Genomic DNA, 16,133 nt, shown 5'->3' with positions numbered 1-16,133 from the left:
TCTTCTCTTTTGTAGGTTAAAACTCACAAAAAGTGTTGTTGACAAGTATCACCTCAATGTCCATTTCTCAGTTAATTTTTCATGGATAATATTTTAAATCTAGTTATAAGTCTAAATATAGCTTTGCTATATTTAAGTGGAAATGAAAGGGAACCAGTTTATTTATGTATTTCTGGTATGTTGGTTTGTTTTGAATGGCCTTTAAAAAGAATGTTTAGAGAACTGTTCAAAGCATAAGCTCAGAATCAGAAGTGGATATGATTGAATAATATGCTCTTCAAAAATGCATCAGTTACCACAGTCTTAATCTCATCATTTTCACAGGTAATCCAGCTTTTAAAATTATAGTATTCAGTAGGTAGAAAAAGGTATGAGACATTTTCTCTACTTGACATTATATGCATTTTCAAAGGCAGTAAGGTCAATTATTTAAGCTTACATTTAATGGGGAAAACAGAATCAACACATAAGGCAATCCAAAACTATAAGAAGAATCAGCAAGAGGAGTATAGTTGTAATAATGTATAAAATGCCTACATGTATACATGCATTACGTGTGTGTGTGTGTGTATGTGTATAACAGTAATTCACCATGGCTACAAATGCTGAAGATTATTTTAAAAGGTTTGCGATGAACAAATAGATTTGATTTGTGATGTTCATAATTTATTTAGTCCAATCCTATTTCTTGTTCTTCAATCCCCCAACAGAACTGTTTTCAGTATCTTATTATACGCCAGATATTATTCCTGGCTCTGTTTTAAGAGGTGAAAAAAAATAGTCACTGCCTTCTAGAGATCATAGTGTAGCTGTTAATCTGTGTGAATATATAGTGACTGCAATACAGTGTGAAAAATTCTAGGTTAGAGATGAATTCAGAGTGCATAGGAGGGCAAACTCAGCCGGTGGGGGGGGGGGGGCAGGCGGATTTGGGAGATGGAGAGAGATGTATAAGACAGGACTTCATAGTGGAGAAGATCCTTGAACTGAAGTTTGAAGAACTGGTGGAACAAACCAGCAGACCGAGGGGGTGAGCAAGTAAGAAGGGGGGAAACAGCGTGAAGCTGATGGAGTAACCTTCAGAGAAGTGCAGACAGTGCCATTTGAAGTGTGCAGGGATGGGCAGAGGATGACACTGAAAATGTTAGAAAGGACATTGTTTGCACTTTGGGTAAAGGATCTGGAGAGCACCTAGAAGATTTCAGCTGAGCGGTGATATCACTGGACTGCTGAGAAAGTAGCTGGTGGCCAAGAGACCATTTAGTAGAGAAATAAGCGGACCTTGATGGATGTGAAAGAACACATTTTAGATGTATTAGGTGGTGAAAGCAGTGAGAATGTGTGACCAATTCCCAACTGACCAATTGAATTTGAGACCAGTTGAATCTGAGAGTGCAAGAGAGGGAAATATGGGGAACGATTTTCAGGTTCCAGCTTGAGGGGTAGAGAAGATGTTACTGGCTTGCATAAGGTCCACCAGCTGTGAAGCACATTTGCCAAGGAAGCTTGGGAGGGGTCTGTACTTCACATGGAGATTTAGGATTACAAACAACATATAAGCATGTGATTGATGGCAGAGGGTATGATTAAGCTTGAAAGTGAAAGGAGATTAAGAATGAGATCTCTGGTAAATCTGGGAATTTCAGGGCTGATCAGGGAAGAGACAGGACTAGAAACGCAGGACACACAAGCCTTATTTGGGTGGTTCTGGACAGGCTTGCTTGATAAGGAAGCTTCTCCCAGCAAGAGATCTTCCAGAGACAACAATGTGGACTACCATTCAGAAGGGGGATGGGACAGGGGACCCCTGGAAAGAAGGAGAAAACAGAGAGGGGATCAGTGTTTAGGTGATGTCACTTGGTGGCAAGTTGGGGAGACTTGGGTCAGAGGGCTCTGAAGGGCGGCAGCAGATCAATGTCTTTTTAGAGTTACAGGATTTGTCTTACTGAAGGTTAGCAGATGTTGGGTGCAATTTCTCAGAGTATTGAAATTAGGTCAGCTCTAAATGGCTAAAATTATCTTTATCTGAATTGCATTTAAAGCAATTAGATGTGTGAGAATTTGAGATGAATGCCATCCGGCATGGGTGTCCTGGCCAGCTGTGAAGAAGTCAACATTATGGCGACCACTTAAAGCTAACAGACAGGGACCATCTCTGGCCCATTGATACAAAAGGGTCCGAGGGAGAAAAAAACCCTAAGAAGGAGGTGGAGACAGCAGATCCTGGGGAAGAAGACTGCGCATAGCCAGTAAGAAAGAGAGCCATCTGAAGTATAGTTAGTGAGGTTCAAAGAAAAGGAAGATTCCAGTAGAGGATGGTGAAGGGAGTCAAATGCAACTGTAAAGACGTAATAAAGTCTTAACTGTGTCCACTGGTTTAGCCATTGGTGTCCTGGGCAGAAGCAAGTCCCAGCGGATCATCTGAGGAACAATGAGAGGGCAGGAAATGTACCTTAATCTTGGAGGAGTGACCAGGAAAGAGGAGGTCGCCAGAGAGTCTATGACATGAGTGAGAGTGACAATGAGGAAGTGCGAGTGATTTTGTTTTGCTATTTTTGCCTTCAGTGTTGAGCCTAGAAATGTGAATTGTTGAATCAACAGGTGTTACAGTTATGTGATTGTTGTGTAACAAACCTCCCAGAAATTAGTGGCAACACAACCACTGGTGGATTGAGTGGGTCCGCCCCTCAGGAAAGCACAATGACAATGGCTGGTCTCCATCACGTGGTGTTTGGCGTGGCAGCTGGGAAAACTCAGTGGGCTAATGTCACTCGATGCGTGGAGGCTGAATCAGCTGGGCTGGGGGATCTGCTGCCAAAATGAGGGCTGTGAAAGGAAATAAATATGCTATGGCTTTTACTCCCTTCAGAAGGAAGAAGGCATTCACTGAGTCTTGAGTGTATGAGGCAGGAGCCTGGGAGAGAGGGTGGCAATTTGAAATAGCTTCTTAGAGGAGCAGAATTGGGTGTCACCCAAGCCCAGGAATTTCTGAGTAATATTTAAAGCTCAACTGAGGTTCTGAATTTGTAGTTGCAATAATCTGTGCAGTTGAGTTATTTTCACCAATGTACTCTGCTAGCAGAGAGTGGTAGCCAGGCAGGTCCCCAGGGTGAGAAGAGTCAGGTTATATCACAGACCAGACTTGGCACCGTGGTCTCTTTCTGGCTTTGTATGTGTCTGGGGAAAGAAAAGCAACAGCTAGACCTTACACAAAGGAATGACTAAGGCATAACCACCTAAGAAAAGTGATTCCTTGGGAAATCATACCGCCTCTGCACCTCTTTGTTAAATGATTTATGTTCACGTAAGGAATCTTTTTCTTATCTTTGGGAAAAATTGCCCTGTCTCAGGATGGGAAATAGCTTTATATCAAGGGGCCAAGTCTGATCTGCTGCTGTGCTGTGTTGTGAAGGGGTCTAATGCCAAGCCTGAGGTTTCCGGGGTCGGGGTAGGGTTGGAGGGGCACTGCGGCAGGATGAATGGAGACCTTTTTCATGGATGGTGGAAGGTCAATCAATGGTGGCATCCATATTTGCCCTTCTCACTAGCTATTCCTACTCCTCTTTGAAGGGAGATACGAACAACTGGTAATATAATCAAAACAACAATATGACAATGGCAAAGCTCTTTTCATTTTACCATGCAGTAAATACACAATATTACACTTTTGTAAAATAATATTACACATTTGTTGAAGGTTGAAAGTGTGTCTAACAAGATGAAATCTGCATGAAAATGTTTGAATATTTACCAAATAATTTTAAGATCTTAGTCCTACAGATTCTATTCTGACAGAGTTTTAAAATGAATCTCTAAATTTGTAGCCTGTGTAACCAAATGAGAACGTTCTTGAAGTGCATTCTCATTTCCAATCAAGAACAAATCCATAAATGATACTTGGTGTCTTCTACACAAGGAAGACAGATGGATTGTCTATATAATTGTATACTAAGATTATAACTCAATTAACTGTCACTTCTTTCTGCTAGTTAATTGTCTGAAAAAGACAGCTGAATGAAGTGATCACATTGACTATTTGAATGTACTAACCAATTTAGTCAAAGTTCTTTACCTACTATGTTTTATTGGTTCTAAGATGAGGACCTTTAAGAACATTGTAACACTCTAACTTTGAGATTCATTTACAATTGATTGTATGTCATTGCTTTACTGGAAGCATTTTTTAAATTGAAGTTTAGTCGATTTACAATGTTGTGTTAATTTCCAGTGTACAGCATAATGATTCGTTTATGCATACATATACATATATATATATATATATTCCTTTTCATATTCTTTTTCATTATAGGCCATTACAAGGTATTGAATATAGTTCCCTATGCTATACAGTAGGGCCTTATTGTTTATTTATTTTTCATATAATAGTATCTACAAATCTTTAAATCTCAATTTATTCCTCCCCACCCCCTATCCCCCCGGGTAACCATAAGTTTGTTTTCTATGTCTGTGAGTCTGTGTCTGTTTTGTAAATAAGTTCTTTTGTGTCCTTTTTTTAAGATTCCACATATAAATGATATCATATGGTATTTTTCTTTCTCTTTCTGGCTTACTTCACTTAGAATGATCATCTCCATGTCCATCCATGTTGCTGCAAATGGTATTATTTCATTCTTTTTCTGGCTGAGTAGTATTCCATTGTATAAATATACCACATCTTCTTTATCCAGTCCTCTGTTGATGGACATTTAGAATGCTTCCCTGTCTTGGCTTTGTAAATATGCACTTAGTATCTCTTAAAGGTTCATTTCTTCCCTCAAAAAACAAACAGATTGCAGTTATTGGTGCTGGCTTACACTTATATTTATCTTTAAAACTTCTGCTTTAAAAGTTGCAACTGACTGTTCACTTAAGAGTGGATTAAAAAACGTCTTCAACACACATCTTCTGAGGAACTCAGATTACTCTTTAATGCTTATCTTCTGAGTAAGATTACCTGGTTTATTTTAAGTCTTCTGAGGTTATATTATAGGAAGATCTTATGTTGTATTTGGTTATTATACTATAACTACATTTTCTAGTTTACACATTTGATAGACTCTTTAGTAAATGATATTCCTAGACAATTGTATAAACTTGCTGTTTTTGTTCAAAGTTTCAAAACTTCTCAAAATCTGACATGGAAAAAAGTCTTTGAGACCAATGGTCATTCAAAGATTGGTACTGATATTGATATTAATATCTCAAGAATGCAGCTTTGCAAATTTGCCTGGAGAGGCACTTTATAAAAATGAATAAGATGACAAAATACAAGGTCACAGTAATTCAGGCATTCTTGCAGACACTCCTTTATTAGTATTCTTGGAAAACATGGAAAGGAAATGATCTAATGAGTCCAAATTATATTCTTAAATACAAAATATTTGCTGATATAGCAAAAATGTTTACATAAAATGTATTCTTTTTAGAGAATTAAATTATTTTATTTGTAATCCTTGCAGCAGATTAAAAATAGCCAATTTGATGATCAAGACCTTGGGAGTAAATTTGCTTCTATGAATAGAATGTGACTTAACAGAATGGAGTAAACACAGAGTGAACATAAACCTAAATGTGTTATTGCTTTTTAAGTGGTTGAAATTCCTAAATTTATGCCTTAGATTTTCATCCTTGGTTTAAAGAAAAAGAAAAAGAAAGAAGGAATATATATATCTACTGTTTTACTCTTTTGTCATTAGTGGTGTTTTTAAAAATATATGTTTATATCTACAATTAGAGTACACTTATACAGCCATGCTATTTTAATTCTCAGTCATAATCCCTTTCCAACTTTTTAACATTATATCAAATGACAAATGTTTTAGAAAGCTTTCCTGGGGTGGGGAAGGGGGTAAGAAAAAACAAGAGATCATGACCATCACCATTTATATAAATAAATGAGTTATAGTTTCTGTTGAGCTTTAAATAGTATTTATTCAGCCTAACAACTAGAACAATAAAACATTTTCCAATACAGTTCCAGTGATTCCATTTGTCTGGGAATTTTGTTTTGTTTTGTTTTTATTTTAAAGACAGAATGCAATCACAGTTGTTATGTAGTAAAACTTGTTTGTGTCTTCTAGACAGTGTCCTGTATCTTGATTAGGAAGACTTTCTATTATTTGACAGTTTGATTTGGAAGACATTGTATTCATCTACATCAGTAAACTCTGTGTGTGTGTGTGAGAGAGAGAGAGAGAGAGAGAGAGAGAGAGAGAGAGAGAGTGTGTGTCCTACACAACTTTGGCTTCTCTAAGTAGACTAGAATTGTGTAAACATCTGAGATTAGTGTATCAGCAATGAGCCTGAATCATCAGGCACTAGGACGGCTTTGCACCATCAAAGTACATTCTGTTCTGTTCTTCCTTCATACTATTCAGCAAGGTAGTGGATTAAGTACCAAGGAAATGGCACTGACTCTCAGTGACCAGCGGGAAAATGTTCTGCTCCTCGTGCTTTCCTGAAAGAAGTAACGGTGCTGGGGACAAATCGGACTCAACGCATTTTCCCAGTAGAGGGAAAAAGGACTTTTTTAAAGGCCCGTCTATTTCACCCGGGTTCGCTCCTTTTGCCTTTTTAAGGTCTTCTTTTGGTTCACAGTGTAAAATGCAGGGAAAACTTGGCCTGGCGTAACTGACATCCCAACGTCACAGGGGAGAGCGAGGGAGGCAGGGGCGGCGCACTGGCAGTGGGCTTCGCGCCCCTTTCCCCGAGCCGGGCTGTTGCTCCGCCGCGCGCACAGCTGGCGCGACCTCGGCCGCGAGGTGGCACCGACCGCCAACGACGGCACGCGGGCACGACCTCGCCGCCCGGCACCGCGCCTCCCTCCCGGCCTGGCCGAGAGCCGAGCGCCGAGCGCGCACCCCCGGGCCGGGCGCGCGGTCCGACAGCGCGCGCATCTCCCGGCTCGGCCTCCCGAATTCCCCGGCGGCCCAGGCGCGTCCGCCGAAAGGGGTGCGGGGGGCTGCGGCGCCGCCCGGGGCCGTCACGTGGCCGGGACGAGGTGGAGCCCGGCTTCAGGGGCGGCTCTTCCCATCCTCACCGATCTTTAGAATTTGAGCCGGAGAAACACCCGCGATCTTCTCTCCGCGCTCCGCTCCTCTCCACGACCGCCCTTCCCGCTCTTAGAAACCGGCTAAAAGACGGATCCGGCAGAGAGGGTAAGTTTCAAGTGGACATCTTTTCGGGGACTTACTTTTGGGAAATCTTTCACTGATGGGGTGCAGGATGAGAGAGGAAGAAAAGGCACGCGAGTCCCGAAATGGGCTCTAGGGAGCTGTGGGCGCGCAGGCAGCCTTCGGTTCGGTCCCCGCGCTGGTGGTTGGCGAGACGCTCCAAACCACCGGCCATCTGGGACCGCCTGCGGTGCGGGGCCGACCCCGGTGACCCGGCTTCTGCACGGGATCCGAATTCTCCTCCTCGAGTTCTCGTGAAATACGGTCCTCCCTGCTTCGCAAAGATGTTTTGGGCATCTTTCCGAGGCTCCGCGGGGCGGTTACGCTGGGCTTTTGCGGAGGAACGCGCCGCTGGGACGGCTGAGGGAGGCGGGTTGGCGGGTCCACCTTCGCCCCGCGCGCGGCACGTGTCCGCGGACACCCGTGGGCGCCCCGCACGCTGGCTGGGTGGAGCCCTGCTCCGGTTTGCTGGTCCCTCCAGTCTGCGCTGCGCCCTAGGAGACACCCTGAGCCTTTCCCCCTCCTTCCGAGTTTTCATCATCTAACTCTTCAGCTCCTTTTACTCCTGTGATGGTGGAGCCCGGCTGGGTAAGAGATTGCGGATGGGCTGGAGATGGAGGTGGCCTGAGAGTGGTCCATTGATCCCCAGGTAGACTGGAGAGAGGCGACTGTTTTAAGGACTGCTGTTGGGCCAGAGTGAACCGAGTTTGGGCTCTGCTTGTTTGATTCTGATTGTTGTGGGTGTTTTCTGATTTGCCAGTCTCATCATTATGTCCCCCGAAAGATGGGTAGCGTGTGTGTGTGTGTGTGTGTGTGTGTGTGTGTGTGTGTGTGTATGTGTGTGTGTGTGTGTGTGTGTCGGAGTGTGGGGGAAAGGGAGTGCTAGGAACGAGGAAAATTTGGGGCGAGTCACTTAGTCACACAATATGAAAAAGGTGGGCGCGTCAGCGTTCCGACAGGAATTTTGATTTAACACATTCCGTTTGCTCTTTGGTAACTCCTGAAGCACAGGGAAAACCTAGGGGCGGGAAGAGGGAGGGAGTGTGCTTTGACACCTCCCCCACCCCCACCCCCTTTTTTTAAAGAGCTCTCAGATTAACAATTTCCACCAGGACCCTAGGGAAAGTGTAACAGGAGGAAGCCCAGGGCTTGCCTGGCTCTGCCTGAACGGGAACCCCGGCCCCGGGAGCTGTCAGTCCCTGGATTCCAGGCTCCTTCCTCGGAAGCAAGAGAGAGCAGAAAGCTGGCGGCACAGTTCCCCACCCGTGACTAAAGACTGAGAGCTTTTCAGTGGGTAACTACTGCTTTATTCGTCTTTTCTTATTGTTTTAAGGCTGCTGTCTGTTGAGCAAGCCTTCCTGGAAGGGAAAAGAACAGAGAATTATGTAACCCGTGTCGATAAACTAGCAGTAACTTTGGGAGGATGCTGTACCAAGGCTATCATTTGTTTTCCAAAAACAGGGGAGATTAGTGACTAGTTCTGAGCATATGAAGAAAGGTATCTGCAGCAGGTTATGACCGGAGAGCTGTGTTTTCAGGTAGTAAGAGGAAGGGTCGAGGCCAGCATTCTGATTGAAATGGAGAAAGAAATTTCCCTTTGGAAGGGGGCCAGTTTGCCAACTGGTGATACATATATGCAGTGTGTCCGTTTTGTCTCTGAAGGCACAAGACAGCTATATTGAAATATAACCACCTTTAATTTTTTTCAGTGTCTGTCATTGCATGCCTTATCTTAGAAATATACATTGGAATAGTAAATATCAAATCTTTTTCTTTTGCAAAGGTAATGTATGTAAATTCTTTCTCAATATTGTTATTTTCTCACATTCTGGAGATTGTACTAAGGTAGGCTGAGAATACATATTGTATCCAATGCAGACCTGTTTTACCCAATTAGAATGACATGCACTTAGCAAAAACGTCTCTCAAATACATTTAAACAATAAAGTTTGTATTTTCCTTATAGTGAAGTTAACTTCTACTTAATGAGGAACCAGCTTTTCCTCATGGGAGATGTCTAGCAAATAGAATTCAAAGGTATCCAAATAGGGTTTCAGTATATTTAAACTAAACTCATCTGCAAGAAAGATTTGTAGCCCATAGATTGTAATAATTTAATAAATGTTTGCGTTAGTTCCCATATGTGTTGAATTTTGTCAGTCGGTCAAGAGATATAAACTGTTTTTCTTCCTTTGCCCTGCTAACACCTCCAGTCTCTCTCACCTGGATTATTGCACCAGCCTGTAAAGGAGTCTCCCTCTGTCTGCTCTCTCCTATCTTCAGTCTTTGAAAACAACTGTGAGAGGAATAATCTGAAAGCAAGTCAGAGAACTTCATGCCTTTGCCAGAGCCTCTCCAGCAAGTCCTCATCTGTCCCAGATGCAAGGTTAAAGGCTGTCCCATGGAGACAGGCGCCCACAGTCTCTTTCTCCTCTGTTTACCTTTGCAGTGACTTCCCTATAGTCTCTGCCTTATTTATTCTGCTCCTCATCTGTCTGGCACAACAAGCATCCTTTCTTCTTACGGATCTCACATTTGTTCTTCCCACCTGGGGCGCATCCCGAAGGTATCTGCCTGACTTCCTCCCTCAAGGCAAGGCTCACCACCATCTCCCCAGGCACTCTGAGGCCTTCCCTGCCCCCCAGTAACAAGCTGCACCCCCTAGTCCCAGTCCCCCTTCCTTGCTTCATTTTCCTCCATGGCACTTCCTATCCAACACCCTATCTCTTCTACGGATCCATTTGTCCTTGTCTTTCTGTGCCCACAAGACTAGACACTCAATAGGAAGGTCACTATTGTCTCCACTAAAACCACACATGACACAATGTCCTGCTCAATAAAAATTGAAGTGTGAATGGACTCTCTTTCAGAAACAACTTTTTTTTTTTTTTTACACAAAGTGGAACATTTTCCCCCTTTATACCTAACCAAATAAAATGACTATTATAATTAGCATCCATTTTGCATGTAAAAGGACTGTGATTGTGTGGACAAGAACATCACCTGCTGTGGCAGTAAACAAAGGGTGCTGTGGCCATGGGGCCCTCAGCCACTGCAGGTGCCCTCCAGCTGTGCCTCCAGGGGACTCGGGGGGGCGGGGGGGGGGGGGGGAAGAACAGGACACTGGCCCTAGAGAGCTAGGTGCATGGCAAAGGAATGGGTTCAGTGAGCCCAGACTCTTGCAAATTCCCATACATGGAAAAGCGTTAAATTCATTGACTCTGGTTTTCTTTCATTAACGGTTATCTTTTGATGTTTCAACTACCTGGCTTTTGTTGCAAAATCTCCTCTGTCTCCTGGCTTCTCCCTCACCTCTTCAGAGCCATCTGAGAGGCTGCCTCCTGGGCTTGTGTCCAGCAAGTCCACCAAATGACACAGAATTCTCAACTTTTAGGTTGCCTACTTTCTTCTTTTTCAGTTGAATTTGGCTTTTGATGTTAATATTAACTCACGCAAGAACCTACTATTCCATTGATGCCTCTACTATGTCATCAACACATTTCTGTTCTAAATCTAATATTTGGAAGGTACTAGGAGATACACAGAGTACCTACCTTAAAGAGGTAATGTTCCATTTGAGAGGAGCCAATTAAGGAGTCAAGGGACTCAGTGGTGCTTTGAAAGACGGGTAGAGTGTGGATGGGTGATGGAGATGCAGACGCTCAGTGCCCATTGCCAGGGCACTTGATGACTATAAAGGGACCAGCCCGCTCCATACAGAGCATTCTCAGCGGGGTTGTTAGACCAGGAGCGACAGGCAAGTAGCAGTCTTCAGGTGTTGGACGGAGAAGGTGCTCAGTGGTCCCTCCTGGCTGTGTCTCACCTGGTGTTGACAGTGAGCCAAGGAGGGTCAGAAGATGCACTTTCCTGTCACATCAGTTCTACTTTAAATAATGAAGAAAACCCCAGATAACTGAGAAGTTATGTTAAGTATCTGGGTAGCCACCGAAGTAGGAAGCATGATATAAAAATTTTTTGAATTCTTAAGTGAGAAATCTCCAGAGAATTTTTAGATGAGCACTTGCTTCCTCCAGGTTTGTCCTCAGATGCTGAGAGACACCCAGAGTCTCTCTGCTTTGGGATTCCGGGGAGAAAGGTGTGATCCCCACAGAAGTTCAGAAGTCGCTACCAGCTGTCGTGCAGAGGAGGGAAGAACTTTTCTGCAACGTTCACACATCACATCCGCAAGGACTACCTTCTCTAGTTCTGATTCTCTAATTCTCACTAAGTGGTAGCAACCCTTACTTTTCTTCTTCAGTTTTATAAGGCCAAGTTGCAGGTTGATAATTTAAAAACCATTCTCTATTCTAGGAAGCAAAAACACTCAAGGAAAGGTTCAGTGGAGGCATCGCTTTAAAGTCAAACGCATATTTTGTTCATTAAATTTCTTACCTCCTTTTCAGCGGAAGTAAATCTGCATGATTTGCTTTATTGTTCTCACAGAAGAAAGAAAGAAAATGCAATTCCCTTTCTTAACACAGCCACAATGGCCTGTTAATTAACATAAGAAACTCTGTCTTGAATATTTACCTTGTAATCTAAGGGAAATCAGAGATTTTTTTTTGGGGGGGGGAGCTTTTAAGCCCTACAAGACTATTGTCTGTGATTTGTTTTGTCAGTAAGAAAAGACTATTCAAATCACAAAATGCTGTGAAAGATCTAAAGTACAACTAAAATTTAGATCCCTGCATTGTATCTGTATACAGTCTCCTGGAGACAGAAGATATTTATTTGACTAAAACCGTACAAGTCCTTTGAAAGCTTCTGACACATTAATAAAATCAGAGAATCTTAAAGTCAGACAGGGTTTAAGAGTTAACCAGTGGAATCTCCCACACAATGTGAGAACTTGCATAGTAGTACAAACTATTGTGTGTGGAAAACTTGCTGGTTTTGCAGGCAGCTCATTATCTCTGATTAAACTTTCGTTCTTCATGATGATGGGAAATATTTTTAATACAACACACTTCTCTTGGTCCTGCTTCTAACTTGGATGGACATCATGTTCTGACCAACATGCTATGTACCACAGGCTACCCATTCAAACGTGGGAAGTTGTCTGGACCACTCCTAGGAAGTCATTTCAAGATTAAACACCTTCTGTTCCCTCAGCTCCTTCATGTAACAAGGTGTCTTGATGTTTTTAATCATCTCCTTTTGAATGCTCTTTTGCCGAATAGTCTGCCCTGGCGATCAGTTCAGTGTATGGTGGGGCTATTCCTACAATTTGATAAATTCTTTTTTATAGTCAGAGGAACAATTAGGTAATTTTGTTTGTTTGTTTTTCTTTGTTTCTTTCATATCTTTTTCATAAGTTTTAATCTGTGCATTAAGTTTTTTGTTACACATTCATATTCCTACAAGGTTTTTTTTTTGATCATTTTGTAAAAAAAATTTTATTGAAGTGTAGTTGATTTTACAGTGTTAGTTTCAGATGTACAGCAAAGTGATACAGTTACACATGTACACATATATATTTTTTTCTTTTCAGATTCTTTTCCATTATATGATATTACAAGTAATTGAACATAGTTCCCTGTTTTATACAGCAGGTCCTTGTTGTTTTTCTTTTTTATATGTAGCAATGTGTGTCTGTTAATCCCCAACCACTAATTTATCCCTCCCTACCCTTTCCCCTTTACAGTGTTTAGGAATGTGCTGATAGTCGCTTATGTAAGATTTTGGCTGTGAGATTTACCCATATCTTACAAATGTCCAGACCACTACATTTTGCTGAAACCCACTGTGTTTCATGCAAGTCCAATTAAAATTTCAAGTCCAGTTAAAAGTGTTACTGGAATTTTCTTCAAAATGTTTGCACTGTTTCTGCTATTTTAAAAAGTTGTTTATATGGAATACATTTTGCTTATGTATTTCAGTGTCTTCACTTGAAGCCATACTGTGAGTCAGAATTCATTTTGAGTGCCTTCAGTCACATTGCTAATGCAGTTGGTCATTTTCTCTTTACAGATTGTTCAGTTCGAGGAAATGAAGAATTCAGAATAATTTTGAGAAACGGACTCCCATATGGAGAATGAGAATCAGTTGAATATTTGACCTGCTCTGAGGAAACGTACTGTTTGTTTGTCTGAAGTCATCCATAACAGCCAACCCAATCAAAATGAATTCAACATTGTTCTCCCGGGCTGAAAATCATTCCATCTACTATAATTTTTCAGTGAAGAATTCCCAGTTTTTGGCGTTTGAAAATGACGATTGCCATCTGCCTCTGGCCATGATCTTCACGCTGGCCCTTGCTTACGGGGCTGTGATCATTCTGGGGGTGTCTGGAAACCTGGCCTTGATCATCATCATTTTGAAGCAAAAGGAGATGCGGAACGTCACCAACATCCTGATCGTGAACCTTTCCTTCTCAGACTTGCTTGTGGCCATCATGTGTCTCCCCTTCACGTTCGTCTACACGCTGATGGACCACTGGGTTTTCGGGGAGGCGATGTGCAAGCTGAACCCTTTTGTGCAGTGCGTCTCCGTCACCGTGTCCATCTTCTCGCTGGTTCTCATTGCCGTGGAGCGGCATCAGCTGATCATCAACCCTCGGGGCTGGAGACCCAGTAACAGGCATGCTTACGTGGGGATCGCTGTCATTTGGGTCCTCGCTGTGGCGTCCTCCCTGCCCTTCCTGATCTACCAAGTGCTGACGGATGAGCCTTTCCAGAACGTGACGCTCGATGCGTTCAAGGACAAATACGTCTGCTTTGATCAGTTTCCGTCGGACTCTCATCGGTTGTCTTACACCACCCTTCTCTTGGTGCTGCAGTATTTTGGCCCACTCTGTTTTATATTTATTTGCTACTTCAAGGTAAGAAAACGTTTTCCCCCTACCATCTCCATTCCTACCTTTTATCTACAGAATGACTCATTCAATGAGTGGTTCTATTTTTTTTTTTTTAATATCGTATTATTTAATTTTTTAAAATTTTGGTGTTGGGGGAGGTAATTAGGTTTGTTTATTTTTGGAGGAAGTTCTGGGGATTGAATCCAGGACCTTGCGCATGCTGAGCATGTGCTTTACCACTTGAGCTATACCCTTCCCCCAGTGGTTCTATTTGAACTCAGTCCTTTATTTTTTATGTTCTTCCTCTCTGTAGATATACATACGCTTAAAAAGAAGGAACCACATGATGGATAAGATGAGAGACAATAAGTACAGGTCCAGTGAAACCAAAAGAATCAACATCATGTTGCTGTCCATCGTGGTGGCGTTTGCGGTCTGCTGGTTACCGCTCACCATCTTCAACACTGTGTTTGATTGGAATCACCAGATCATTGCCACCTGCAACCATAATCTCTTATTCCTGCTCTGCCACCTCACAGCCATGATCTCCACCTGTGTCAACCCCATATTTTATGGCTTCCTGAACAAAAACTTCCAGAGAGACTTGCAGTTCTTCTTCAACTTTTGTGATTTCCGGTCTCGGGATGATGACTATGAGACAATAGCCATGTCCACCATGCACACGGACGTGTCTAAGACTTCTCTGAAGCAAGCAAGCCCCGTCGCACTTAAAAAGATCAGCAGTGATGAGAATGAAAAAATCTGAGACCACGGTAGCAGGTGGTCCCAGATGACATCTGCTTGAAAACAAGCACAACGTACTTTCAGGACTTGTTCTCCGAGGGGATGGGACTGACATCATGGAAGGAAGATTTTCTCGTCTTGCTTTTTACTGCTTTTGTAGTAGCTGTCATGATTATATTTGGAACAAAACATATGGGCTTTGGAATCTTCTGGCAATAGTATTGGCCAGACATCCTTGAAGTGCTCTTTTTGTAAACTTATGGATATAATATAAAGGCTTTTATATTGTATTTATTAGAATGAAATTTCTTTAAAGGACTGCTTTTAACTGACTTTAGAAACACGGCACCTTATGCTCTCGTTCAATGGGGCTGTCCTGTTTGGATGAGATTGTCGGTGGATTGGGCAGTCCTGGTGGTGATATGCATCCTTTTAGTGTGTTACAGAGGTGATAGCATGCAAAAGCAGCATCAGGATGTGAGTTGAGAGTCTGTCTTGTATACATAGCCTGAAGTCATTCAAAAGGGATTTGCATTTTTTTTAAAGACAGCATTTAATTTGTTCCTAATTGATTATCACTTAAGATTTTAAAAAGTGCATTTAAAAATACTTTTCGGCTGTGAAAATATCATGGGGAATTGGGCTACCCACAAGAATTAAGTGGGAAAGGAATTCCCTAACTTCAGAACTATTTTGGTACCTGACAACCAAAGGATTTCAGGGTAGTTTAACAAGGAAATTAGTGTTGCTGCAAGTAGTTGAATTGTTTTTATTTGAATTGATGGTCAAGAGGCCTTCCATTTTTCACAGACTATTTGGTGTTTGTCAACCTTTCTAGCATAAACATACATGTAATTCAAAGGCATTTATTTCCAGCTTACTCTATGTATATATAAAACCACAGAGTGTATTTTCCATACATGAGTGCCTATATACTAAGTCATATTTGACTTTCATGTCCATTCTTTCAGAGGACACCAAGGTACAATGTTGAACGAACGTCCACTTTGGCCAGCAGGGGTAAATACCTGAAAACTGAGGACGCTTCACGTAGCCCGTGTTAACTTGTGCAAACTGTGTGCTTCGTGGAGTCTAACCAATCATGCATTATACAGAGGACTGAGGGGTCGCGTCACGTTAATGTGCTGAATTTCACGTACCCTGTAATCATGATGGAGCCTCGGAATCACTGGGAGGGAAGATACTTTAAAGAACAAGATATATCTTTGATGTATCATACAGACAAAGTATTAAACGTGTTTGCTTTTAGAAGAGCAGACATTTTCTTTAATAAAATTGTTTCTGCTTTTTCTGAGTAGTCTCCTTTTTTCCCTGTTTCAGTCCTTTGTCTTCCCTCCCATGACGGTCCACAGCATCCTCCAGCTGCCTGCTGATGAGTGGTTTTCTACCCTGTGGTATTA

The 16,133-nt window shown here is 42.3% G+C and overlaps 1 protein-coding gene across 3 annotated transcripts; it reads left to right on the top strand.

The window, feature by feature from the left end:
* Nucleotides 1-7,009: 7,009 nt before the first annotated feature.
* NPY1R (neuropeptide Y receptor Y1) lies at nucleotides 7,010-16,024 on the top strand. 3 transcript variants are annotated; one of them, XM_031464026.2, is made up of 4 exons: nucleotides 7,010-7,157; nucleotides 8,285-8,462; nucleotides 13,143-13,992; nucleotides 14,282-16,024. In XM_031464026.2, exons 3-4 carry the CDS (start codon nucleotides 13,294-13,296, stop codon nucleotides 14,732-14,734), a joined length of 1,152 nt encoding a protein of 383 aa, XP_031319886.1. In that variant the 5' UTR covers nucleotides 7,010-7,157; nucleotides 8,285-8,462; nucleotides 13,143-13,293; the 3' UTR covers nucleotides 14,735-16,024. The 3 variants fall into 3 exon arrangements, with proteins under 3 accessions (XP_031319886.1, XP_031319879.1, XP_010984666.1); XM_031464019.2 differs by having other exon boundaries at nucleotides 8,285-8,466; XM_010986364.3 differs by lacking the exon at nucleotides 8,285-8,462.
* Nucleotides 16,025-16,133: the final 109 nt, after the last annotated feature.

This window comes from Camelus dromedarius, chromosome 1 (assembly GCF_036321535.1).
Source record: "Camelus dromedarius isolate mCamDro1 chromosome 1, mCamDro1.pat, whole genome shotgun sequence".
In the NCBI taxonomy this organism is placed as follows: Eukaryota; Metazoa; Chordata; class Mammalia; order Artiodactyla; family Camelidae; genus Camelus; species Camelus dromedarius.
Note: the sequence above shows the minus strand (reverse complement) of the source record. Positions and strands in the feature narration are given on the sequence as shown.